This window comes from Aphidius gifuensis, linkage group LG6, assembly GCF_014905175.1.
Source record: "Aphidius gifuensis isolate YNYX2018 linkage group LG6, ASM1490517v1, whole genome shotgun sequence".
In the NCBI taxonomy this organism is placed as follows: Eukaryota; Metazoa; Arthropoda; class Insecta; order Hymenoptera; family Braconidae; genus Aphidius; species Aphidius gifuensis.
Window position 1 is genome coordinate 8870905 of NC_057793.1, and position 25573 is coordinate 8896477.

General features: G+C 22.3%; 3 protein-coding genes across 5 annotated transcripts; all 3 read right to left on the reverse strand.

Annotated features, from left to right (window-relative positions):
• Positions 1-9740: 9740 nt before the first annotated feature.
• LOC122859358 (guanine nucleotide-binding protein G(s) subunit alpha) lies at positions 9741-20644 on the reverse strand. 3 transcript variants are annotated; one of them, XM_044162853.1, is made up of 12 exons: positions 19167-20644; positions 18289-18416; positions 16968-17511; positions 16427-16499; positions 16281-16335; positions 16083-16202; positions 15350-15447; positions 13498-13552; positions 13338-13411; positions 12991-13170; positions 12722-12926; positions 9741-12564 (listed from the first exon to the last, which is right to left on the reverse strand). In XM_044162853.1, exons 3-12 carry the CDS (start codon positions 17104-17106, stop codon positions 12418-12420), a joined length of 1146 nt encoding a protein of 381 aa, XP_044018788.1. In that variant the 5' UTR covers positions 17107-17511; positions 18289-18416; positions 19167-20644; the 3' UTR covers positions 9741-12417. The 3 variants fall into 3 exon arrangements, with proteins under 3 accessions (XP_044018788.1, XP_044018789.1, XP_044018790.1); XM_044162854.1 differs by lacking the exon at positions 18289-18416 and having other exon boundaries at positions 20113-20644; XM_044162855.1 differs by lacking the exon at positions 18289-18416.
• A 427-nt stretch (positions 20645-21071) lies between these two features.
• On the reverse strand, positions 21072-22956 carry LOC122859359 (CCAAT/enhancer-binding protein gamma). Its single transcript, XM_044162856.1, has 3 exons — positions 22759-22956; positions 21733-22042; positions 21072-21662 (listed from the first exon to the last, which is right to left on the reverse strand). The coding sequence occupies exons 2-3, from the start codon at positions 21998-22000 to the stop codon at positions 21562-21564; spliced, it is 369 nt and encodes a 122-aa protein (XP_044018791.1). The 5' UTR covers positions 22001-22042; positions 22759-22956; the 3' UTR covers positions 21072-21561.
• Positions 22957-23136: 180 nt separating this feature from the next.
• On the reverse strand, positions 23137-25536 carry LOC122859360 (RNA polymerase II-associated factor 1 homolog). The gene is made up of 5 exons (XM_044162857.1): positions 25298-25536; positions 25095-25187; positions 24450-25022; positions 23863-24362; positions 23137-23795 (listed from the first exon to the last, which is right to left on the reverse strand). The coding sequence occupies exons 1-5, from the start codon at positions 25366-25368 to the stop codon at positions 23407-23409; spliced, it is 1626 nt and encodes a 541-aa protein (XP_044018792.1). The 5' UTR covers positions 25369-25536; the 3' UTR covers positions 23137-23406.
• Between the last annotated feature and the right edge of the window lie 37 nt (positions 25537-25573).

Consider the following 25573-nt stretch of genomic DNA (forward strand, 5'->3'; position numbering starts at 1 on the left):
ATACAAGTGATTATTGATTTTTATAACTGTCCATATTACTTGAGAATCAATATCTGCCAATTAATACCTCATAAAAAAAAAAAAGTAAAGAAAATCATTGACGGTGATCTCAGGCATAAGCAGGCATAAGTCAAATCATGCGCCAAAGTGAATCGATGTCAATCCAATCACACCTGACCTTAGAAAAAAAAGCAAATAAAATATATACTTGCACATAAAAATTTTCCCGCCAATTGAATACAACAAATATGAGTATAAAAATATTAACAATATGGTAGTATAATCAATAAACAGTCATGACGATTTTTTTTTTTTTTGATATTTCTATGTAATTGGCAAATAAATTTGTAACCCTTCAATCAAGCAAGTGACGAGAAATGACGTGGCTTGTCTACTTATATGGCTTTTGATTTTAAAAACAAGATTTTTTTTTTTATTATAAAAGTGTTGCTTCAAATTAATAACCCGTAGAGATACAAGAAATAAAAAAAAATTTTAACAAAAAATAATCACTTGACGTAAAAATAAAATAAATCAAGTAAGAAAAAAATTTGATTAAAATATTTGTCGTAATTTTTTAATTAAAAAATTAATTAATTCATGAGAAATTTCATGAGTGATAATTTCTTTTCTTATGAGATTAATATAAATTAAGATTTTTTTTTTTTATATCAAATTGTTGTAGAATGTCTGTGTGAATATACACCTGCAAACATCTCTTCCTTTTTTTTTACTACATAATATTCATTACGTTGTAGTTCCGCGTTTCTGAAACTTAAAAGAATTATTTGTCTGTTGGAATCATTGTCATGTTGCTTTAAACAATACCCAATCATAATGTTTGTTACCTCATACATATTTAATTTTATCGTTAACAATCATGAGCACACACATGTTCACAATAAAATATCTTGAACATTGTGAATCTCAGCTTCTGTGCATGTCACGAAAAATGCATAAATACTTTGAGCGAAAGTTTCTACCTCAAGTTAACAACAAATGAAGATGAAAAAAATAAATAAATTAAAAAAGAGATTTAATGAGACACACTTAACGATGCATCTTGATAGAACTTCATGACTTTAAATTCATGACCACGACCTGGGTAAGACACAAGATATAGCGTAAATTAATCACCTCGTTAAATACTGGTTGTCGAAAACAAAAATTTTTTCTTATTTAATTTTTGTTTCTTCTTGATTTGATCAATTTGATATAGATCACCTTTTTGACCTTTTATTTTTTTATTTATTTCCAGATCAATTTTTGCTGATTGAATACCAAAACGTCGTTACCATTTGAGGCAGATATAATCTAGCATAGACTATGTGAACTACGCACTTGGTCTAAGCCAGAAAATATCTACCTCAAACACCAGCTACCTTATTTTGTTTTATTTTTTTTTTAAAGGTAATGTAACATTATTCCTGAATTGAATTCATTCATTCTTTAATAATAATCAGTCAATATAATTTTATACTGCTACTAATTTATAACTCTGGATTACAAATGATTATATTTTGTTGACTTATTTACACTTGCGCATATGCATTATTGCTAAAAAAAATATTTCTAAACAATAATTTCATGAAATTATGATTCTATTATTTAAACATCACTTTAATATAATTATTCTGAAAGATTTACAAATTAATTTTAATTATTTTTATTTTTTTTTTAATTAATCAAAAAGAAAATAGAAAAACAAAATTTTTTCTACGATTATTATAATATATATATAATGTAGCTAATTTTACAATGGAAAATAAAAAATTTTCATTGTAAAATTAGAAACAATTACGAGATTTATGCGTAAAGAAGACAGATAATTTTTTTTTAATTGAAATTTATTATTATAAAAATAAATACAAGAGTAAAGGCAATGACATAATGAATAATATAATTTTAAGTTGAATTTTTTTCAAATTAATAATTATTGAATGTAATTATTTTTCATAGATTATTGAGTGAGCTGGTGGTTAAGTCGGCAAGAGCCCTGCCTACAGCGATTGGGTCCTTAGTTCGAATCCCGGTACGCGGTATCATCTGCACTATAGATCAGCAGACAATGCATTCTGTAGAGCATTGGTTATGGTTATTTGGTTATTTCATGTAAATTTGTCGACACATGCTTGATCTCAGGTGTGTTTGAGGCAAATATAATCTAGCATAGACCATGTGAACTACGCACTTGGTCTACGCCAGAAAATATCTGCCTCAAACACCAAATACCTCATATTATTTTTTTTTTAAAAGGTAACACTAATTCTGAATTAAATTAATTCAATTTTTAATAATAACCATTCAATATAATTTCATACTGCTACAAATTTGAATATAAAGATTAATTTAATATATAAAAAGAGATAGTTTATGATGATGATTATAAAAGTTTTACAATATACTGTAAATCTCCATATTATTTCGATAACGTAATTATTACAAATTTATAACTTTGGATTACAAATATAAATGATTATATTTTGTTGGCTTATTTACACTTGTGCATATGCATTATTGCTATGACCAATTGTTAAACAATCTGATTGCAAAACTATTCATTCCTGCATGTTCCTCAGTGGTGATAAAATATACCAGTATATTTTATTTTTTTTTTTATCAAACCTTCACTGATAATATCATCAAAATCATAAATAAACCAATCATTTATATCTATATATTTTTATCATGCTGGTGCTAAACAAGAACAAGTTACTTATGAAGTTATTAGCCTACAGCTCAGGGTTGTTTTTTCATTTTTTTTTATTATTACAATTTATATACGACGTGGTGTATTGTTATGTTTCGACTGCTTTTATTTGCTATAAATTCAGAAGCCACATATTATAATTGTCCGAATCACCTACGCAATAATATTTATTCTTGTCAGAAATTGTTAACTTACATATCTTGCAAAATGTACTCCTTCAGACAAATATGACAACAAAAGAATTTTTCATTTACATACATGCATACAGAAACCGGTAGAATTTTTTTTAGAACTTTTTAACTGCAGCTATTTTTTTTTTTTAAATTCATTTTTAATCAAATAAAAATCCATTGGTAGTGTTGGTATAACCACAGTTGAATTATTTTTTTAATCGAATTTCCATGTCATTTGAATATCCTGATTAGTTCTAATAAAATTATTTAAATATTTTTCATTTTACATTATATAACAGAAAAAATAATTTTAATAAATTAATTTTTCTTTAAATATTACAAAGCTTATTTAATATTTTTCATAATTCAATAATTAAATTTTAACATACATTTATTTTTAGTCAAATTTTATATTTTCAAATTAAATGCAAATATTTAAATTTTTATGACTCTTGTAGATTTCTCTTTTAACTTCATGATTTATATATCACAATGAAAATATATTTATTTTTTTAAAGAATTAAATTACTTTTAAAAAAAAAATAATAATCTTAATTAATAATCAATCTTTTGAAAAAAAAATTCTTTAAATTTAAAATGATTTAAAAAATTAAATAATAACTCATGTCATTGTAAATAGGTCCATTCAATAATAAAAAAAAAAAAAAACAAAGAAATTATTTGAAAAATATAATCAGACATTTGAAAGGGTCGTATAACCCAACTTGAAGAATAATTGCAAGCCTCGAGTATCGTAACAGAGAAGATATGTTGTTATTTTTTGAAGTGGGGTGATCATAAAGTGTCGTCTCACTTTTCTCACCGCAAAAGTAATATAACTGTTTACTCGATATGGTATCTTGTGCAACTTGACAATATATATATTCAAATACCTTATTTTTTTCTCTTATTTTTTCTCTGTATTTTCATCTATACATGATTTTTTTTTACATACACAAACTCTTGTATTAAATAATATGTTTTTTATCCGTGCATTATCCAATAATTCCATCGCTTGACAGAGGGTCCTTGACTCATTAAATTGTCCAATTAAATAACATAGTAAAATGTATATATTTATCCATCTCCTACCTTGAATGAATTGAATGAATTTTCATATAAAAAAAAAATAATATTAATTAAAAAAAATTTCAATTATAACGCATTTAAAAAAAATTAATATTTCATTTTTTTTTTTTTTTTTTTCTTATCATTGTTTTTTTTATTTATGGACTAATAAATATTAATTAAATTATTATTTTTTTTATTATTACAATGACTATACAATATTTAAAAATATATATAAAAATTATTTTGTTTTATAATAGTATAGAATTTATGGAATTCATTGCACGCCCTTACATTCTCAATCGTCTCTCAAATGCCATGACGCTCCTTATTATTCTTCTTCTTTTCCATCGTCTTTACTAGTTTTACCATCGTTTTTTTTATTTATATTTTTTATAAGCATGTAAATGTACACTGAGGCTTGAACTATGTCACTTGTTAGTTGTTGTTTCGTATATACATAAACTAATATCTGGTGACCTACTATATAAGCAACTTCTTCTCGTTGATCTTTGTTTATTGCATTCGTGCCCACACAATGTTTGCATTATTTTAATCGAAGAAAAAAAAGTTATATAAATAATGAAAAAAGCAATTCACATTTCAAGATGTTTTTTGCACATGCATGTTCAACTAAACTTTTGTATGCATCAGTGTTCTTGAAATCTTGGAATTTATAAATTTTTTTTTTTTCTTTTTTCATTTAATGTATTAACTCGTTGTCATTCGGCTGAACAATATTTTATATTTTGATAATTTTTCATCAGTTTACACTACCATTTAACTAAAAATTTTTTTTACAATAAACTTTTTTCTATCAATTTTTTCCAAGACAAACAAGTCTCATTTCAAGACAAAACTATTTTATTCGTCATCGAAATTAATCTCATCATCACAATGAAACTTTTTAATTAACTTAAAAATAAATTTTAAATTTTTTTAACCAAGTAAAATTATACAGCAACAATATCAAATAAATAATACATAAATCTGCAAATAAATATGACCATCAAATTGATTTATGTACAGCTATTAAATACAATATATTACTTCATCAAAATTTTAACTTTAAATAATTAATAAAAAAAATTTGTTTATACACATATAATATGAAAATAAATATACATTCTGCATATTACATAATTTTTATGAGTATTATTTAATTAAGGAAGACTTTTGATATACTAAAAAAAAAAAAAATTTGTAATTAATTTTTGATTATTATTATATAAAAAAAATTTTCTCACGATTGAAGTTTTAATATACATGCATATAGTGTGAATTTTATATGAAAATATTGGCAGTAATCATTAATTGAAATTCAACGATTAAAGTAAATATAGAATATTCTATTCAATTAATAATACTAGTTGCGTATAAAGATAAAATCACAGCACGCTATTTTTTAAACTACGCAACAGTATATTTCATGCAATTGTAACATTTTTTTTTTACAAATTTAATAAATGAAATGATACATAAAGATGGTTTAAAATAGCAAAAATTATAAAAGTAATTTAAATTTAGCTGTATTTTAAGTGAACAATAATGAGTTGGTATTTGAATGCCAGTCTCCATGAGCATATCAAAAGATCAATTGAATTTTAAATGTCTAAAGGCCTAAAAGACCTTCGTGATAGATTATTTTTTTTCAAACTGTTTAACTATCATTTCCAATGAAATTATTAGTTGTTATTATTGAAAATTTATGTTTTTTACTTTTAAATTTAATATCAGCCCTCATAAAGTTATCAGTAAATTTTTATATTATCATGTGGGAGTTGGCGGGGAGATCGGGTCTTCGGAAAATATTCAACTCGCGACACACCCGAGCGGAGAAAGTGAATCGTTAACCCAGGTTCATTGGCCAAAACCAGGATAAATTATATATTTTCAACTGAAAATATGTTAGTAAATAAATTAAAATAATTGAGATATACTAAATGATTTTTAAAATTAAAAATTTATTATTTTATAAATGATAAATAAATTGAAAAAAAAAAATCGTTTATTATTTTTATTATAAAATTAATAAAAACTGATGATTTATAGCTTCAAGAAATAAAAGAAATAAATTTCATGATAATAATTATTTAATTTTCAAATTTTTTAATATTTAAAAAAAAAAAAAAAAAAATTGTTAGGTATCCTCGACACGTTTATTTGTCCAATGCGTCAATCAAAATCACGTCATTGTCTTGTGTGAATAAAATCACTTTCACTTGGCATTGAGTGCCTTAGCCTAAACTCCATGAGTATGTTATTTTATTTTATTTATTTTTAAGGAAAAATTATGCAATATTATATATATTATAATAGAAAAATAAAAAGAATAACTAGAGCATTTGAAATAGGATGACAAGACAATTAAAAAAAAAAAAAAAAAGCGTTGATGCATCAACGTATTCATGAATGTGTAATGAGAATATTCTTCGGTCTTTATTAATAAAAAAAAAAATTATATGATTAGGATGGAATTAGAATGATTGTTGTTTATATGAATCGTCAAAGAATGTACTTGTTTTTTAAACAAACAAGCTTACTCATATTGAAGGTATTTTGTTTGATTCATCCTTAGAAGTAATCACTTTGATTAACGTTGAGAAAATGATAAATTATCATTGATAATTCTTGTAATTTTAACAGTAAAAAAAAATACTTTACACTGGAGAAGTGACGATGTAACCCAAGGTCATTAATGTGCGTGACAATCTATCAGCTTTTAAATTAAACACAACTGGATAAATATTTTTTCCCACGCAAGTCAATTCCATGCCTGACTCATCGTCAGCAATTACAAGTGGTTCACTAGATGGCATAATAAAAAAATGATGCCGTTGTCATTAACGATAGTATAAATTATATATTTTTTATATTGATGTTATTAATGATGAACAAGATTAACATCAATGAATTTCATTGATATTGATATTACATTCAGTCAAAATTTAAAAATGATTTGTAAAGTTTCCGAGAGTTGGAACCAACATAAAAGTTTTTTACATTTTATTATTGCTTATTTATATTTAAATATATACTTACTCTGTTGAAGTGTTGTGTCAATAAATTAACTTACACTGCCACCTGTTTAAAACTCATAGAACACAGATCGAAATAAATTTTGTCGAAATCGAAATTTTTTCTATCGCAAAAACGACCCTGTTAGAAACAGCGAAACAAAAAAAACTTTTCTTCAATATAAGATAAAATTTATAATTTTAATAACTCGAAAACCAATTGACAAATAAAAAAAAAGTAATTGATAAATTTTTTTGAAATTAAATTTTCAATAATAAACGTAGATTCACTTTATATTAATCTTCAATAAGCTATGCTGCAGAGAGCTTTGAAATTACATGACAATTCAATGATTCTATCCAATAATTTTTCCTATTTTACTCCTGAATTTTTACTGAATAATATGTACATCATCAAGAATATAATATAATTGTAACTAGAATCAAAATAATTAATAGCTTAAAGATACATTTTTCAAAAATGTTCCATTAAATATTTAAATTCCATAATGATCATCAAGTGCGGGTTTTAATAATGCCGAAGACAAAATGTTTTTTTTTTTTTTTTTTCTTTTCACTTACACATTTATTTTCTAAATATTGTATTTATTTTATTTTTTTATATATTTTTCATATTTATTTCTTATACTCAGGTTTTGTGAACAATTGGTCTATATATTTTTTTTTTAATTTCTTTATCTTTGCGGTTGTCATTTATACAAGTATATATTTTTATATACATCAAATATCATTTGATTATAATTATGACAACAACTGGACCTATGTTGTTTATTATTTCAACTATTGATAATAATTTTTTTTTACTTTTTTTTCTTTATTATTTAAACATAATTATGCGTTTATCATTATTACTCTGTTTGAGAGTGCGCTTGCACAATGAAGAAATAATAATTGAAGAAAAAAAAAAAAATAAATAAAAAAATTAATTAATTAATCATGTTTTTTTTTAATAATAATTATTGCATTATCGACCAATGTGATAAAATGCGCATTTACAAGATATTCAAGTTTTTGATTTTAATCACAGACTTGAATTATTATTGTTTACAATTTATTAGTTACGATGATACTGTGTATCTTTGAATTTATATTTATTTTATTTTTTATCACTATTATACATGTAGTATCAGAAGATATTTCTTTTTTTATTTACGATTTTTTTCACATTATTAATATTATTATACGCATACTATTATTTTTTTAATATATTCTCTTTTTTTTTAAATTTTTTTGACATGGTATTATTCATTTAAACACATTGATCGCTTATTTATTTATTTATTCATTTATTTATTATAGCTATCACTCATCTTGTTATAAAATTCTTTTTATCGTCTATATTAAGTCCCAATCAATGCAACGATATTTTTAAATAATTTTTGTATTTTTAAAAATTATTTTATTGATATTTATTCAGCTTTATTTTTTCTATTAAATATGAATTTGGGGACACCAGAAAAAAATAAAATTTATAGTTAAAGACAATATTGTAAACTCATGTTACAATAATTAGTTTTTTTTTTTTTTTTTTTGTTTTAATATGTTAGTCATAATAGGTAAGTTTGTGAAATAGTATATACACTTTTTTTGGTATTATCTATTATGTTTTAAATGTAATATGAAAATATGAAAAAATTGAGAGTATGTAATTATAATTAAACTTTTCCTGATAAATATTTCTTTATTTTCTTTTTTATTTTTATTTGTTATATTTTTGTTTTTGGGTCCCCATATTCAATCCCCAAAATATAAATTTTCTTATTTTCTTTTAATTCATTTTTTATATATTTATATTGATTTATTCATTTTCATTTGTCCCAAAATTGAGAGACATTTGTATTATAATTTATTTTAGATACAGCTTTTTTTTTTTTCAAATTAAATTTTTTCATTTTTTTTTTTTTCTGTTATGACGATTACAATCACAACAATAATTATTATCAGATAAATATATAAATTTAAATCTACATTAAATAAATTAATACCTGATAATTAATAATAATTACTTTTTTTTTTAATATTCAAATAAATATTTTAAAATTTGTAAAGTAAATAAAAAATTCAAAATATCAAGAATTAAATTAAGACAGTGTTAGCTATTAAAAAATAAAAAAAAAAATAATTTAAATTGTTTTTTTAAAGCATAATAATAATAATCAACAACAACAATAAACCCTGAATAATGTTAATCAATTTTTTAACCAATAATTTTCAAAAATTAATTTAACAACATAAATGAATAAAATTTTTTTTAATTAATTTATTTTTATATTATCAGATGTGTTTTTTTTTTTAGATTTATATTATTTATTTATTAATTAAATTATCAATATTTACATGATTTTATTTGAACGTAATATAATAAATAAAAGGGGGAATAAATTTATAATATTCATTGACATTTATTGTTAAATTTGAAATTAAATTTAAAAATAAAAAACAAGTAAATATTGCAATTGTCGATTTAAATAAAATTTATGTACATAAATATTTCGTATATTTTATAGTATTTATTGAACGTTGGTCGGTATATGCGTTTTAAAAACACACTGTTCAAAGGCATAAAAAATAAAAATTGTGCGATTGGTCTAAAGAATATATAATATTATTTTTTTTATTTTACTAATATTATTTTTTTTTATTTATTTTTTTGCCATTTCTTTGTTCCATTGAAATTATATTCAATTTATTTTTTTAAATTATTATTTATTTTTTACATTTATATACTTATTTTTTATCAATAATATTATTCTTTCCTTTTTTTAAATAATGGCATCGATAATGGACTTGTAATAATTGCATTTTTTTTAAATTTAATATTTTGATAGTAATTAGTATAATTATTTTTATGAGCAAGCATAATATCGCACAGACTTTGACTAATAAGAATTACAAATTTTTTTTTTTTTTTTTTCGTTATTTTTTTATAATTATTATTGATTTATTTATTTCGTATATTCTGGTAGAAATAATATTTAATGTATATTGCATTTTAATGGAATTTTCATGCAATGTGCATTCACCCTGATTCCTCCATAATCTTAAATTACACTCTGGCAACATTTAAAGAATAACAATTTAAAAAAATAATAATAATTGAAAATAATTTTATGAAAATTTTAATAATCCAAATAACAAAGTCTGTGTGTTATATTTGCATGACAATTATTAAGATATGAGAACTATATTTACTATATATTCTCTTTTATTTATTTTTTTCTACATTTTACTCATTGTAGCTAAAACAATCATTCTCAAATCAACTAAGTAACTAACATTCATATGATATTTTTTATTTTTTAACACATTTCATATTTTTTTTCACATAACACAGGTAACCCGTATTTTTTTTTTTTTTATTTTTTTAATAACTAAAAAATTATATTAAAAAATTAAAAAATAATTTAATATAAATAAATTTTAACTAGCAATTTCTTTTTGTTTTTTTTTTTTTTGAATAATAAATTTCATTTGATAATTTTTTAATTATTTAATTTTAAACAATTATTACTGTTTTTATTTATTTTTAAAATATGAGCTACCAGTATTATATTTAAATACAAATTTTATATTTTTTATTTTACACAAAAAAAAAAAAAAGGAAAATGTACTTTTGATAGAAAAAAAAATAATATTTTTTGTATCGCAAAGAAAAAACTTAAAATTAAAATGTGCGTGGGCAAGTTTTTTTAATTAATTTTCATAATAATTATACATGTGTGTATAATATTATTTTAAAAATAAAATTTATACTATTATCTGGCTTGTAATTCAAGATGAGATATTTTTTGTTTAAAATTAAAAATAAATACAAATTAATGAAAATTCAATTATTAACAAATAAATACTTTCACTCGCAAAAAAAAAAAGCATACATATATATTCACATATAATTTTAAAACTATTATTTTATATATAGATTTATATAATTTATTTAATTTATTATTATACATATATCTCTCTTTTTTGGGAAGAGTTTAATCATTTTATTTAATGTGATATTTTAATGACAATTAGATTCGCTCGGATAAATATGATTTATTCATTTTTAAATACATAATTGTGTTTGATGTATTATCAAATTTTGTAATTTTCCAAAACACAATATTTTGTAAAAATCATTTGTGCTATCGAATCATTAATCATTATTAATATTATTATTTCTTTTTTCTTTTTTTTTTTTTGTATTTATTAAACATTTTTTCGTGGATCTATGACAAAAAAAAAAAATTATAATCATGATACATAACATTGATATAGTTTCGATTGAAGAAAAAATAATAATTATATTAATTTTTTTTTTGTGTTTTGATATAACAAACATAAATAATTATTTTGTTAACATAAAAATTTGATACTGTAAAAAAATAATTGAAATACTGGCAAATCTTACGAGAAAAAAAAAAAAAAAACATTTTTTTTTTTTAAATAATAATAACAATAACAATAGTAACAATAACGATGAAAATTTTTAATTTTAAGTTTCTAATATTTCGAGATATAATTTATGAAATTCATGTGTTTTTTTTTTTCGTAGAGATTCAGAAAATAAAAAGTATATCGGAAGTTTGTAAAAAGAGATTCATATTTTTTTTTGTTTTTTTTTTTTTAATGTTATTGAAACATTTTTTGAAAAATTGTGAATAAATTTACGTGAAAAATTGATTAATACGCGTTATTATTATATTATTATTTTTTTTTTGTTTATTTTGCGTTATAAATTTATCACATGCCCACGCAAGTAACGCCTGTTGTTTTGTTTAAAATTATTTTTTGTGGAAATTAGAAATATTATTTTGTTTATTTTTAAGGTAACGAATCACAGTGCGTCGAGATTTCAAAATATAATACACCTTTTGCTTGACAAATGTAGATAATGACAATAATATACATTTATAATTTTTCATATCAGCCAATCAAAAGAAAAAAAAAAAAAAACCAATCAATCAATCATTTTTATTTTATTGAAAAAAAAATAAAAAATTCATTTTGGTAAAGCTTATTTTGGAGATAAATTTAATTAAATTATTTCGATGAGTTTAATCATCAAGTTGGTTTTTTTTTTTGTTTTTTTTACTATTATTTCAAGACGCAGTTTAAGTTTTCACCTCTATCTACGTTCATTCATAGACCAATAGATTTTCAAGTGTAAAATGTATGTAAGATATCTAGATATTTGGCAATTTTAAAAAAAATGTATTTTCACTAAAATTTTTATATAATTTTTTATCATTATTTATATATATATATTTATTTTTTTTTTAAATTAATAAATATTTCAATTTTATTTAAATGATGTACAATTAATGGAGGATGAATTTTCATGAATTTAAAAGAAATAATAATAAAAAATTGAAAAAAAAAAAAAATATATATAAAGAAATAAAAAATAATAAACAGCTAATACTAGACACCAGTAGTAACCAAGTCACAAGAGTTCATATTGGCGCAAATGCATACGTTGAATTATGTCACGACAGTCATTGAATACTCTCTTGATATTTTCAGTGTCGACTGCGCAAGTAAAATGTGGATAACAATAATGTTTTCCATCCCCACTTGCAGTACTAATACGCTGGAAATATAATTAATTTTTTCAATAAAATATATTTATTATATTAATAACTTGAATATAAATACTCTAAACTATATATAAATTTTTATAATTAAACAATTATGATTGAATGAAATAAATAAAAAATTAATTTAACATTTATAATTAAAAAACTTACAAGAAATTCATCTCGAATAAAGTATTTAGCTCGTATGACCTCTGGAAGTTCCGTTGAATCTACCACAACACCTGGCTCAATTGGTGTCTGATATCGTGAAAATTCAGGAAAATAATCTTCCAATTTGTGCTTACCTGCTTTAACTTTTTCAGCTAATAAATCTTGTTTATTTAAAAATAAAATAACAGATATTGTTCGAAGCCACCTATAAATAATAATAATATTAATAATAATAAATTAATTAAATTTAAATAATTAAATATACTAACCGATTATTCCAAATACTTTTAAATAAATCTAGACTTTCACGAAGTCTTAATTTTGTTGGATCTTCACGAAGTACCATATTGTAACTACTACATGCTGTAACAAATATAATTGCTGTTACATCATTAAAACATTGAATCCATTTTCTTCTTTCATCTCGTTGACCACCAACATCAAACATACTGTAAAAAATAAAAACAAAAATATTAATAATATCCTAAATTTAAATTACATAAAATGATGGTAAAACTATTGCTATTGTTGCCTCAAATTTTATTATAATATTTTGTTTATTTATTTAAATTATTTATCTATGTATTTTCTTAATTTTTTTTTATATTTAACTTACTGAAAATTAACTTTATCAACTTGAAAACGAGTCTCAAAGATTCCTGATGTAAGAACACGACATCTCAATATATCCTTGAAAAAAAAAGAACAAGAAGATATTATTCATTCAATAAATAAAATAATGATTAAAAATTTAATTTAAAAAAGTAATAACTCACCTGTTCTGTTGGTGTATAGTCTGGTTGTTTAATTATGGAAACTTTATCTAGAAAGCTGAAAAATAAAAAATAAGAAAATTATAAACTTTAATAAAAATTCCATTAAACATGAAGGTAGATTGTTATTTTTATTCATTTTTTTTTTTTTTTTTTTTTTAAATAAATAAAATGTAAAAATTGTGTAAAATAGTTAGTGACGATATATGGATAATCGATTTGTTCAATATGTGACTACCCTATCACACCATGACATAGATACCATCACTCTCTTTCAATTGTTCAACAACTTGGAATATTTTTAATTATATAATAAAAATATTAACATGTTTTATCATAAAAAATCATTATTAATTTATCATTAATAAATTAATAATAATTTTTTATTTGAACATTTAATTACATCAAAATAATTTGCAAATAAATCGAAATCAAATAAAGAAAAATTCATAGAAACTGGAAGAGATAAATGAAAATTTAATTTTAAAATAAATAATAAATTTGTTGATTGAATAAAAAATATATACATAATGGCAACAGTGATCATTTAACCGGTAAATTTCACACACTTGTCGTGTATATAAATTTTTCCAGTATTTTCGTAGCTTACTAAAAATATCTATGTCTATTTATAAATTCAAGCAACCTTTTAGTTTTCGTGTTATAATGCCGACAAACATGAAACAAACTATAGAATATATATTGAGGTAAAATTGGGCTACCGAGATTGATTGATTCATATTAAAAATTTATTGATAAATTATTTAAATATACAAAAATATTTACAATAAAAACAAAAAAACAAATAAATCAATTAACAAATTGAATAAAAAATTAATTATCAAATATTAAAATACCAAATAAATAAACAATTAAATAAATTGTATTATTTGAAAAGTAAAAAAAAAAAAAGGATATAAATTATTAACTTCCCACATTGTTGATGTACAAGTATGTAAAAGTATGTAGACTTTGATGCTCGCTAACGCAACTATCGTGGGTTTTAAACGAGGGAATATAACTCGTGCTAAAAATAACTGAATAGCTGATATAATTAAAGCATTGAACAATATGAGAATAGCTGCAAAAGCTAAGATATAGCTTCAAGTACTAAAAAAAAAAAAAAAAAAAGAAACAAGGCAATGAGATATTTAAAAATATGTTGACAGATAATATTTAACTGTTAATAATTCAAAACTACTTAAATAAATAAATAAATTAAAATACCATTTTAAATAATAAAATTTGAATTTTAATTATTATTTTTGTATAAAAAATTTTAATGTTTATGAGTTTAAGGACAAATAATTTAACATAAGAAACATTGACATTTTACTGAGATGCATTGTCGTAATTATTGCTCACAAATTGGCTAAATAACTAGTAAAAATAATAAATCTATTGGTCAATTTATTCATTAATCATTATAAATAATAGTTTAATTTTAAATAATCTCTTTGAATTTTTTTTTTTCTATTTTAATTTAAACTTAATGGGGGAAAAAATAAATATGTCAATAAAAAAAAAAAAAAATGTTAAAAAAACAATTTAACAAATTTATTATTATGTTTTTTTTTTTTTAATCTGTTAAAGGGCTTTGATTGATTATCATGGGGGCGTATTGGTAATGGCCGTGTAATAGATGTTTTTTTTTTTTCATTTTACTCGTGTTAATACTGTCATACACCTGTGCACCAACTTCTTCTCTTATCACCCTTTTTATCACGATTACAGATATCGACATGTCATACATTGCGATAACGCAATTCATATGTCTGCATGTAGTGATTTATATTTCATATTTTTCTGCATAATAATATACAAATAATTATAAATTATAATATAAATAACTTACTATTTTGCACAGTCAATTAATTGATACTCATTGCTTCTTTCAAAACTTGATTGTACACCTCTGTCTTTCCATAGTCCCTCGACAATTCCATAAAATTCCTATAAAATACATAATGAAAATTAATACATCTAATAAATTTACTCAAATGCATTTTACAAAATTTAACTAATTAAAATTACATTAATAAATTATAACTTTTTGCATTGATTAGTAATAAATTTAATATTAACCACAAATTAATATCAATTATGATAATATTAATTTTGCTATTAATATTATTCAAATAATGTAATTTTTTATTTTTAAAATTATAAAAAATTATAGAGGGTAAAAAATAAATAAAGATATAAAATATATATATATATATAAATTTAAGAAAAAAGTTGTTTGAATGACGCAAAATGATACATCGACTGGATTATTTTGTCGCGTTGGCTTTTATTTCGAGAAAAGCCAGTGTGTGACGACCATCGTCTTACCCACTATAGTCATTCGTCACATACCACTAACAGTATTTAATCCAATGCTTTACATGTTTTTTTGGCAAAAACAACTTTACTACAATCTACGATGGCAATTCATCAAAGTTTACAATCTATTTTACTTATTTTTATATATATATATATATTTTCACATTGTAAATGTAATATTTAACCCTTGTGAATGTTAACATTTAATTTACAACAGTATAAAATAATGAAAAGAAAAAAAAAACATTTTTGAATCAACTTACAGGTGGATAATCAAAGTCAGGGGAAGACGATACATCCAGTACATAATCAACTTTACTTTGATTTTTTGAATCTTCAAGCGTTACAGGTGGTGTTAGTGTACTCATTGCAGTTGTTATTGTCTAAAAAAAAAAAAAAAAATTTAAATATTAATAATGAATTTATTAAATTTAATCAAACTTTTTTTTTAAATTACTCACCAATATTGCATCTCTTATATTTTTTTTAATATCTTCAATTTTTTGACGTTTTTCTCTGTAAATAAAAATTATTAAAATTACATTTCATTGAAAAGTTTTTTTCTATTTTTTTTTTTTAACTAGATAACTTTAGAGAATAAACTTACGCTTCACTGAAACCATTGACATGCAGTATCCTCATTTGTTTGACGATAGTACTTTTGCCAGACTCACCCGCCCCTTGAATTACAAAAAAAAAGAGTAAAAATAAGTAAACATGATGTAAATAAATTTGATAACTAAAAAACAGCATAATTAATAATTAAAATATTAAAAAATTATAATGTTATGTATAGTCTATATTTGTATAGTCTATAATTATGTTGAAAAATGATGTTTGTCAGCAGCTGTTATGTGTTTCGTGGCCAAAAAAAAATTTCTTGTTATATCTTTTGTATTTATATGTGTAAAAGTTGAGTTGTTAAAATGACTCTCTTGGGGTATCCAATAAAACCAACTCAAGATGCTTCAAATTTAAATTTACAAAAATAGAAAATAAGTCAAATTATTTTATAATAAATTTCTTGTATTATTCATGTTATTATTATCCAAGTAATTAATGATAGAAAAATTTTTTAAAAAAAAACATGAAAAGAGCAAGAAAAATAAGAAAAATAAATTAAAAAAAAAAATTTAATGATTTTTTACCGAGTAACAGAAGCCTATGTGTGGCTCTGTAAACCTGCTTGTCCTTCTGCAATTGTCTTGTGATTGCATCGGAACGCCTCTTCTGGTTCTTGCTGTCATCCTGGCTGGCCTTGCTACTTTGGCTGCCGAAACACCCCATGACACACGTGACACTCAACAATTTTTTTTTTTTTTTTTTTTTTTTTTTACTTTTATATATTTTTTAAATATATATATGTATTTGTAATTAATTTCTAATTGACTGATTGACAATTTTAATCACCAATCAATCTCACACTACCACTTGCACTTTTATTAATTTTTTTATTTATTATATTTCAATTATCTAATTAAATACTTTTTATATTTTCTTCTTTTTTAAAAACTTGAAAATTTAATTATTTATTATTTATCCTTTGGGTTATACCATTTTTTCGATTGCTCATTTATTTTTTTTTATTGTATGTTTTACGTTTTGATTCACCAATTTTTTTTTCTTCCTCGTCCTCGTCCTCCACTGACCCCGCCACTTCTTTTTTTGTAACGTGTTTTTTATCCACAGCCACTAAATTAAAGAAAAAAAATTATTAAACAATAAGTTATATATATTTTATTAATTTATTATTAATGAAGCTTTTTTTTTTTTATGAAAAAAATATGTATGAATTTTTCTTTGTAGTTTTTTTGTTGTGTGCAGATTTTTGTATTGCATGTTTTCCTTAATTTTTTTGATAGTTTTTTTATTCTTTACCAAAAAAAAAAAAATATTTCTGAAGTAGTTTTTTTCTATAATTAAGATTCAAAATTAACCGAGGGTTGTTTAAGCAAAGCTTATTTATCTTAGTCAATGAAACTATAATATTTTTAAATTAACTACCTATATTATATTTATGCTCTAAAAAATTATATTGTTTTTATTATTTATTATTTAACTTTTATTGGGTATTTTTCATATTTATATTGTTATTGTATTGCTGATATCCGAGAACAAAAGCAAGTTAAATCAAAGAATAATAAAAAAAAAAACTATAATAGCACATAAACAATTGGTAAAGTAAAAAAATAATAAAAAAAAATAAAATAATATAATAAATCCGCACGCACCCCCTTATCACCTTTCACCCTCTTTTTCCCTCAGTAAAACCATAACTATTTGCAATTTATAAACAAAAAAAAATAATAAAAATAATATAAAAGATACATTTGAAAAAAAAAAAAATATATATCTCAATGTTGTATTTTAATTTTTTAAATTAACAATCAATATTATTAGACAAAAATTGTCAATAAAAAAAAGCCGAAATGTAAAATGTCATTTAAACATTTTATATATTTTTCCCACCTTCTGTTAAAAAGTTTGGCCCGATTGAGGTTGACAACGTGATCAGTGTGACATTTTTGTTGACTAGGCCAACTTGCTATATATTTATTTAACCAGTGTATCGTTATTCCACTCCTCACGTTTCTCTACTGATCTCAATTAAAAAAAATAAAAAAAATCGTGTAATTAACATTTGTATCAAACACAGAATATACATGTTTTAACTGTCGTTAAAAAAAAAAAAAAAAAAAAATCAAATAACAATAATAATTTAAAGCTTAAAAATATATATCACATTAATATTTCTTTTCGTTATTTTTTTTTTTTCGAATTTTAATTTTACAAAATACTGAATTTTTTTTTTATAAACCTCACGCGTTGACGACTTTTGGGATTATGTTATACGATCTGATTGTGTATATATCTTTCATTTTTAGAGATTGTGAGGTAGGGTAAATAGGGAGGGAAAAAATATATAGAAGGAGTAATTTTAGTGGGAGATTTGTGAGGAAGATGATACAAATACAAAAATTAACAGAAATATAAATAATTTTTGAGTTAATTTTTTTTTCTCTATTAATATTTAAAAATAAAATTTGTTTAAATAATATATACTATTAAATTTATTCTATCCTGTATTATTATTATTGTTATTATTAAATATTTATTTTTTTTTTTATTTGTCAATAATATACATATCAATAAAAGTATTATTATTTTATGTTTATACAACAACCAACTGACAACTGTTTTATAAATTAAAAAAAAAAAAAAATATCTAGATTATATAAATTTTAATAATAAATATAAATTAAATATATTTAAATAATTTAAATTATTATTGTTAAATATCATTTAATTATAAATAAATAAATATAAAAAAAATAAAATTTTTTTACCTTTTATATTTTAGCAAATCTTCTTTTTTAAAATGACAATAAACATTTTAATTTTTTTTTATTATTTATTAACATATTATTTATATTGATATAATATTGTTTTTAGATAATTAATTATTTAATAAATAAATATAAATACTGATTTTATAACTTTTGTTTTTTTTTTGTAAATTTAATTTTCACTTGGTTTTTTTTTCACTTAATTTTTTACTCTAAAATTTATTTACTTCACATAAATTATTTATACATATATTATTTTTTTTTTTTTATTATAAATTAATGATTGTATACTTGCATATATATATGTATCGATATATTGTGAATTTTATATTGTATGTATTATTTTATACATACATAAACACGCGCGCGCGCACACCTATACATTCACTTGATTAATACCTATGGTTGTAATGCCGTACGTAATAATATTCCAACAATTATTTTTTTAAAAAACAATATTATTCAATTATATTTTTTCTTCATTTTGTCAATTCTTAATATCAACCATCAATATTATATTCACCCTCAAAATAACTCTATTTATCCAAAAAAATCTTACCGAAAAAAAAACAATAATAATAACAATTCACTTGTCAGTTTGCTCCAAAAATTAAGCTCCAAAATTAAATAAATAAAGTTAATATTATGGAATGTAATACATATAATATCACCGGGTTATTTAAAAAAAAAAACAAAAAAAAAATGACAAATTTACCTGCCCCCGCCCAGATACAAACGAGATGTGACTCGAGAGTATGTAGCAATAATTGAGTAATGAGCAAAGAATAAATGAAAAAAAAATAAATAAATAATATATATATATTGAGCTCAAAGCTACCAAGCTCAACAGTACTCTCTCGAGTTGTTATAAATTATGACAAGTGCAGATGATGATGATAATGATGATAAAAAAAAAAAAAAAAAAATGACAGCTCTATACACATACACATATAACACCCCCTGAGGTGCCCTGAGGTTCAACACAATATCAGCAACACTAGTAGATATTTATTTATTAATAATAATTATTTTAATTTTAACTAATTTTATTGTTAAAGTACACACAAAATCATCACAATAACATCACAATATTAATTATTATTAATTTTTTTTTTTTTTCACTTTATTTTATTGACAGTTAAATTAAATCACTGTCATTTTTAATATTATTTTATTTTTTTTTTTTGTATATAAAATAATAAGATAACATAAATATATATTTTTTAAAATTTTATTATTATATGAATCCCCAGGATACTAGGGACGACCAAAACACCCGCGACGAGTTACTCCCTGTAGCCAACATGTCGTCGTCTGCTACAGTCTGTGTCTCTGATGGTTTGGGAATATATTGGTTGGGGCTGAACACTGCTGAACACTATGACTATGACGTTCAGTAATGTACCTAGTTTAATACAAGGCCCTCATCAGCTACTCTATTTTTTTTTTTTTTTTTAAACTCTTTCTCTCTTTCTGACTGTATGTACCTTTTACTTAACACAAGATGATAAGAACACAAAAAAAAAATAAAATGATCATTATATTTTTTTTTTTTTTTTTTTATCTTATTTTGTTTATACAATGTACGCCCAAATTGACTGCGCATGACAGTTTTACCTGTTTATTTTTTATTTTTGATCATATGATTATGTAGAGGATGTAATTTATGATTACAAAAAAAAATTTTAAAAATAGGAGAGAAATTTGTGTTCAGCAAGAAGGTTTTTTTTTTTTTTTGGAGGGCAAGTTTACGTTACTGAAATATTGGGAATTATTTTATTGTTGTCTTTATCTTACACTCTGGGGCTTTTTAAAAATGACCGAGAGAGAATCGATCGGTTCTTTTTGGCAATGAACGATAATATCCAGGTACACATTACTTTAATAAATCCAGGCAAGGAGTACTTTTTTTTTTTTTTTTAAGGAAATACTATTTTTACAATGATTTATAAAATTCATATTTAATTTGTACTTGTTTTTTTTTTTTTACATTATTATATTTTTATTAAGAAATTAAATATAATTTTTTTTTTTTAAATTAATTTTATGATTTATTAAATTTAATTTTGCTATTCCACATTTTAAGAGTATTTTTTGTTTTTTATTTTTAAAAAATGTGGAATGCTTATTTTAAATTATATTGATTAATTTAATTTATAATATGTTTTTTTTTTTTTTTAATTTTAAAATAAAAAAGAAAGTAGGATTTAATTATTAATCATTATTTTTTTTTTTTTGTTTTTTATCATCATAAATATTTAATAGTCATGCCTGGCAAAATAATTAGAGTTGGAATCTTTCCAAGATGTCCAACAAATCTTTTAAATTTGATAATAATCACATTAAAATAATGATGTATTCACAAAGAATAAAACATTTAAAAAAAAATCTTTAATTAAAATTTCATGATTTTTTGGTCATTTGATTTTGAATCATCTGCCAACAGTGCATTTAAATCTAAATCTTGAAGATTTGGTGTTGTATGTTGATTTGATCCTGTTGATAATAAAATATATTAAATATTTATCAATTAATAATTATATAAATATTTATAATAATTATTTACCTGCATGTGCTAAAAATAAATCTTTAAGAAATCCCAATTCTTTAGTAAGCATTTTTATTTTTTCTTCTAATAATTCATTTTCAGTTTTTAATTGATTAACACGTTCAAGTGTTTGTTGTGTTTTAAGTTTACTTTTAACACGTGATCTTTTAACAGCTTGATTATTTCTATCTCTTCTTCTACGATAATCCTCACTATCACCATCCTCATCACAACTTGTATTTTTTTTTTTATTTAAATTTGTATTTTCTTTATTTTTTGGTGCCATCTTCTTCTTTTTTTCTTTTTTTTTTTGTTATCACTTAATTCTCTGTAAAATATATAATATTAATATTAGAACAGTTGTGTATTTATTTATTATATGTAAAAATAAATTTTTTTTTATTATTTACAATGAGTCATGTTGAAACAGATACAGATAAAATCATGATTTAAATATAAAAAAATATTTATGTTTAATAAAATTTTTGTTATCTTTGTTGAACAATGACGTTAATTCTATTTAAAGATTTTTAAAAAATATAATAATTATAATTTAATCTTTTTATTTTTGAATGTTAATCAAAATGTATTTTTGTTTTTCAAATTTATTTTATATACATCAGTATGATAATAAATTTCATGTCAACTTGGCACATATTGATCAATGTTTTTAGAAATTTATCATTTCAATACTCAACACATTTTGATAATTAAAAATTTTTAATTAATATTATTAATAATTTATTAATATTATATTAACAAACTAGTAATATTATTTATAATTTAAATAAACAAAATTATTTATTGTTCATCTATGTCGTTGATGAGTTGACAAAATGTAATTATAAAAAAAAATTTCACAATTTTATGAGCAACAAACATACAAGTGTGCCATGTGAACTTGGAAAGTTTATAAACAAGCTTTTAAATTTGTTCACATAAAACACATTATTAATAAATAATAATTTTAATAATAATATTATTATTGTTTATTATTTAAAATATAATATTAAGAATTTAACTATTATTAATAATAATATTTACCTCAATGAAAAAATTTCACAACTGTTCAATTTTTAGTGAATGACGCAATAATATGAGAGAGCACCTTTAGGACACATGGGATAATAATAATCATACAGAATTCCACTGTGTCATATTTTTTTGTTTTTTTATAGTGGTAACAGTGGTGGTTATTTAAGGGAGGTTTTCACTGTGCCAATTTCCGTGCAAGCACTGGTGACTTTTCTAGGGATTTTCAGTCACAATTTTCTTCATTACTAATATTACTATTGGCTGTTTTTTTTTGTTATTATTTTTTAAACTATTACTGATAAGTTATTTTCAAAAATATTATAAATTAATTATTAAAACTATTCAATTTAATTTAGGAATTTTATTTTTAATAAAAATATAGCTCAATTTTAGCAGGTTAATTTAGATTTTTTTTTTTTATTTAATCAGCTATTAGAAATATAAATCAATTTATGGAGCAATAAAATATTTTTTAACAAAATGAATTAATGAAAAGAAAAAAAAAAAAAAAAACACGTAAAAACTAGATCAGAAAGCATAAAATAATTATAATTTTCGTTGTTACATAAAAAAAAAAATGATACGATAAGACATGTGTATTTAGGAAATTTGTTGTTTTTTTGTTTTTTATGAAAATTTGTTAATAATAATATTATTCTATTCACTATCAGAGCCACTACCACTTGAATGAGATCCACTACCACTGCCACTATTACTGGGTGATCTTGAACGTGATGATGCTGCTGATTTTGATCGTGATCTTGATTTTGGTCTAGAAACTGATCGTGAACGTGATCTTGATGGTGAACGTGATTTAGAATGTTGTGAACCAGCTGGTGAGCCTGATCTTGATCTTGAACCTGATCTTGATCGTGATCCTGATTTTGAACGAGATGCTGATCTTGAACGTGATCCAGAATGTGATCTAGAACCAGATCGTGAACGTGATTTTGATCTTGAAACACTTCTTGATTGTGAACGAGATTTTCCACTGGATGCTCGTGATGATGCACGTGATGAACGTTGTGAGCCTTCATTATCAGAACCTTTAAATAAAACGAAATTAATTATCAATTAAATAATAATAAAAATAAATAAATAAATTTTTTTTACCATTATTTTCTTTTTCTTGTGGTGTCTTTTTACCATCTTGTTGATTTTCAGTTGTTTCTGCTTCTTCTTCTTCTTCATCATCATCATCGTCATCATCTTCTTCTTCTTCTTCTTCCTCTTCATTTGGTGGCTCTAATTGTTTTTCACGATATCTTTGTTGTTTAAATTCATCAGCATCTAGTGGTCGATGATGTACAACTAATCTAGTATTATTAGGTGGTTGACCAGCTTTTTGACGACGTTTACTAAGACGTACACGTGTTTCTAATTCATTATAATATACACCATCAGGACGCATAACAAGAAAATAATTTTCTTCATAACCTTTTGATGCTTTACTTTTGACATTCCAATTATATTCTCTAGCCATTTTATAATCATATTCATCTTCTTCAGCATACTCAATACCAGCAGTAAAATCACGTTGTCTTTTTTCCATTGTTTCATCCATTGGTAAGAAATATGCAACAAATTGTTCACCACTTTCATCCATGACACCTCTAAAAATTTAAAGAAAATAATAAAAATACACTAATAATCAAAATCATTTGTTACAATATATAGGTATATATTACAAAAAAAAATACCTAATCATGGCTTGTGACATTTCTTCAATTTGTGCTGGTAATGAACGTCCAGTTGGTGCTGGATCAGAATCAAATATAACTTGTGCACATGGATATTTCCATAATTTAAAATCAGGATATATTGGAAGCACTTCAACTGGCACAACATTTGGTTTACTATAATGTTTTTCAATTGGTATTTTATTATCTTCAAATGTTTTTTCAATAGCTTTTATTTGACTATCACGATCCATATATAATGTTTCTTCTTTGAAATTTTTTTTAATACTATAACCAACTTTAGCTTCAACTTTATCCATTGTTTGTGGTTGAAATCTTGTTTGTTCAGTTGATATATATTCTGTTCTACGTAACCATGATACACTTCTTGCATGATGACGTGAACGTTTTGAATCTTGTGGTGTTAATACATCTTCTTCAAGTAATTTTTCATCACCAATATCTAATTGTGCATTTAAATCACCTCCATACATATCACGATTAATTAAATCAATTTCAACACCCAAATCATGTTCAGTCAATACGTCATATTTATAATTACGTTCAAGTGAGGTAGGATTATATTTAATAAATCTATAATAAACATAAAATTATATATAATTTTAATTATTAAAATTTTTATCAATTATTATCAACAATACTCACCGCGTTGGTTCAAATGGATAAGATATAAATTTTCCATCAAATGGTATATCAGGCAGAGTGTTGCAAAATTTAACTCGACAAATAGGATCCGATCTGTTTTTAATTAGGTAATTTAATTTTTTTTTTTTGTATTTTTATAATTTTAATTAAAACATTATGTATTTAATACTTTTTATGACAACAATAAATTTGAGGTTACTCACCGTTTTTCAACCGGTCTTGTGCGTTTATCTCGATCATCGTTATTGCCGTTTGTTTGAATTGTTGGAGCCATTGTCACGTCAATTATTATTTAATAAATAACATTAATTATGTTTTTTTTTTTTTTTCACAGTTCACATTATCGTTTAAATAAATATTGTTATTGTTAATTTTTTTTTTTTTAACACAAGATTAGTTTACACACTCCAAATTCCAAAACACTCCAATATGCACAATTTACGCAAACGCAACAAAACAAGTCTACATCTTTTGGAGTT

What these genes read in the sequence shown, in the direction of transcription:
- LOC122859358 (XM_044162854.1), bottom strand. Translation starts at nt 17,106, where the DNA reads ATGGGGTGTTTCGGCAGCCAAAGTAGCAAGGCCAGCCAGGATGACAGC. An exon ending in TTAATTGACTGTGCAAAATA is followed by an intron (nt 13,553 to 15,349) that starts GTAAGTTATTTA and finishes TTTATTTTTCAG; the next exon opens with CTTTCTAGATAAAGTTTCCA. An exon ending in GTTGATAAAGTTAATTTTCA is followed by an intron (nt 13,171 to 13,337) that starts GTAAGTTAAATA and finishes TATTTTTTACAG; the next exon opens with TATGTTTGATGTTGGTGGTC.
- LOC122859359 (XM_044162856.1), bottom strand. Translation starts at nt 22,000, where the DNA reads ATGGCACCAAAAAATAAAGAAAATACAAATTTAAATAAAAAAAAAAAT. An exon ending in TTTATTTTTAGCACATGCAG is followed by an intron (nt 21,663 to 21,732) that starts GTAAATAATTAT and finishes TATTATCAACAG; the next exon opens with GATCAAATCAACATACAACA.
- LOC122859360 (XM_044162857.1), bottom strand. Translation starts at nt 25,368, where the DNA reads ATGGCTCCAACAATTCAAACAAACGGCAATAACGATGATCGAGATAAA. An exon ending in ACAAGACCGGTTGAAAAACG is followed by an intron (nt 25,188 to 25,297) that starts GTGAGTAACCTC and finishes AATTAAAAACAG; the next exon opens with ATCGGATCCTATTTGTCGAG. An exon ending in TATCCATTTGAACCAACGCG is followed by an intron (nt 25,023 to 25,094) that starts GTGAGTATTGTT and finishes TGTTTATTATAG; the next exon opens with ATTTATTAAATATAATCCTA.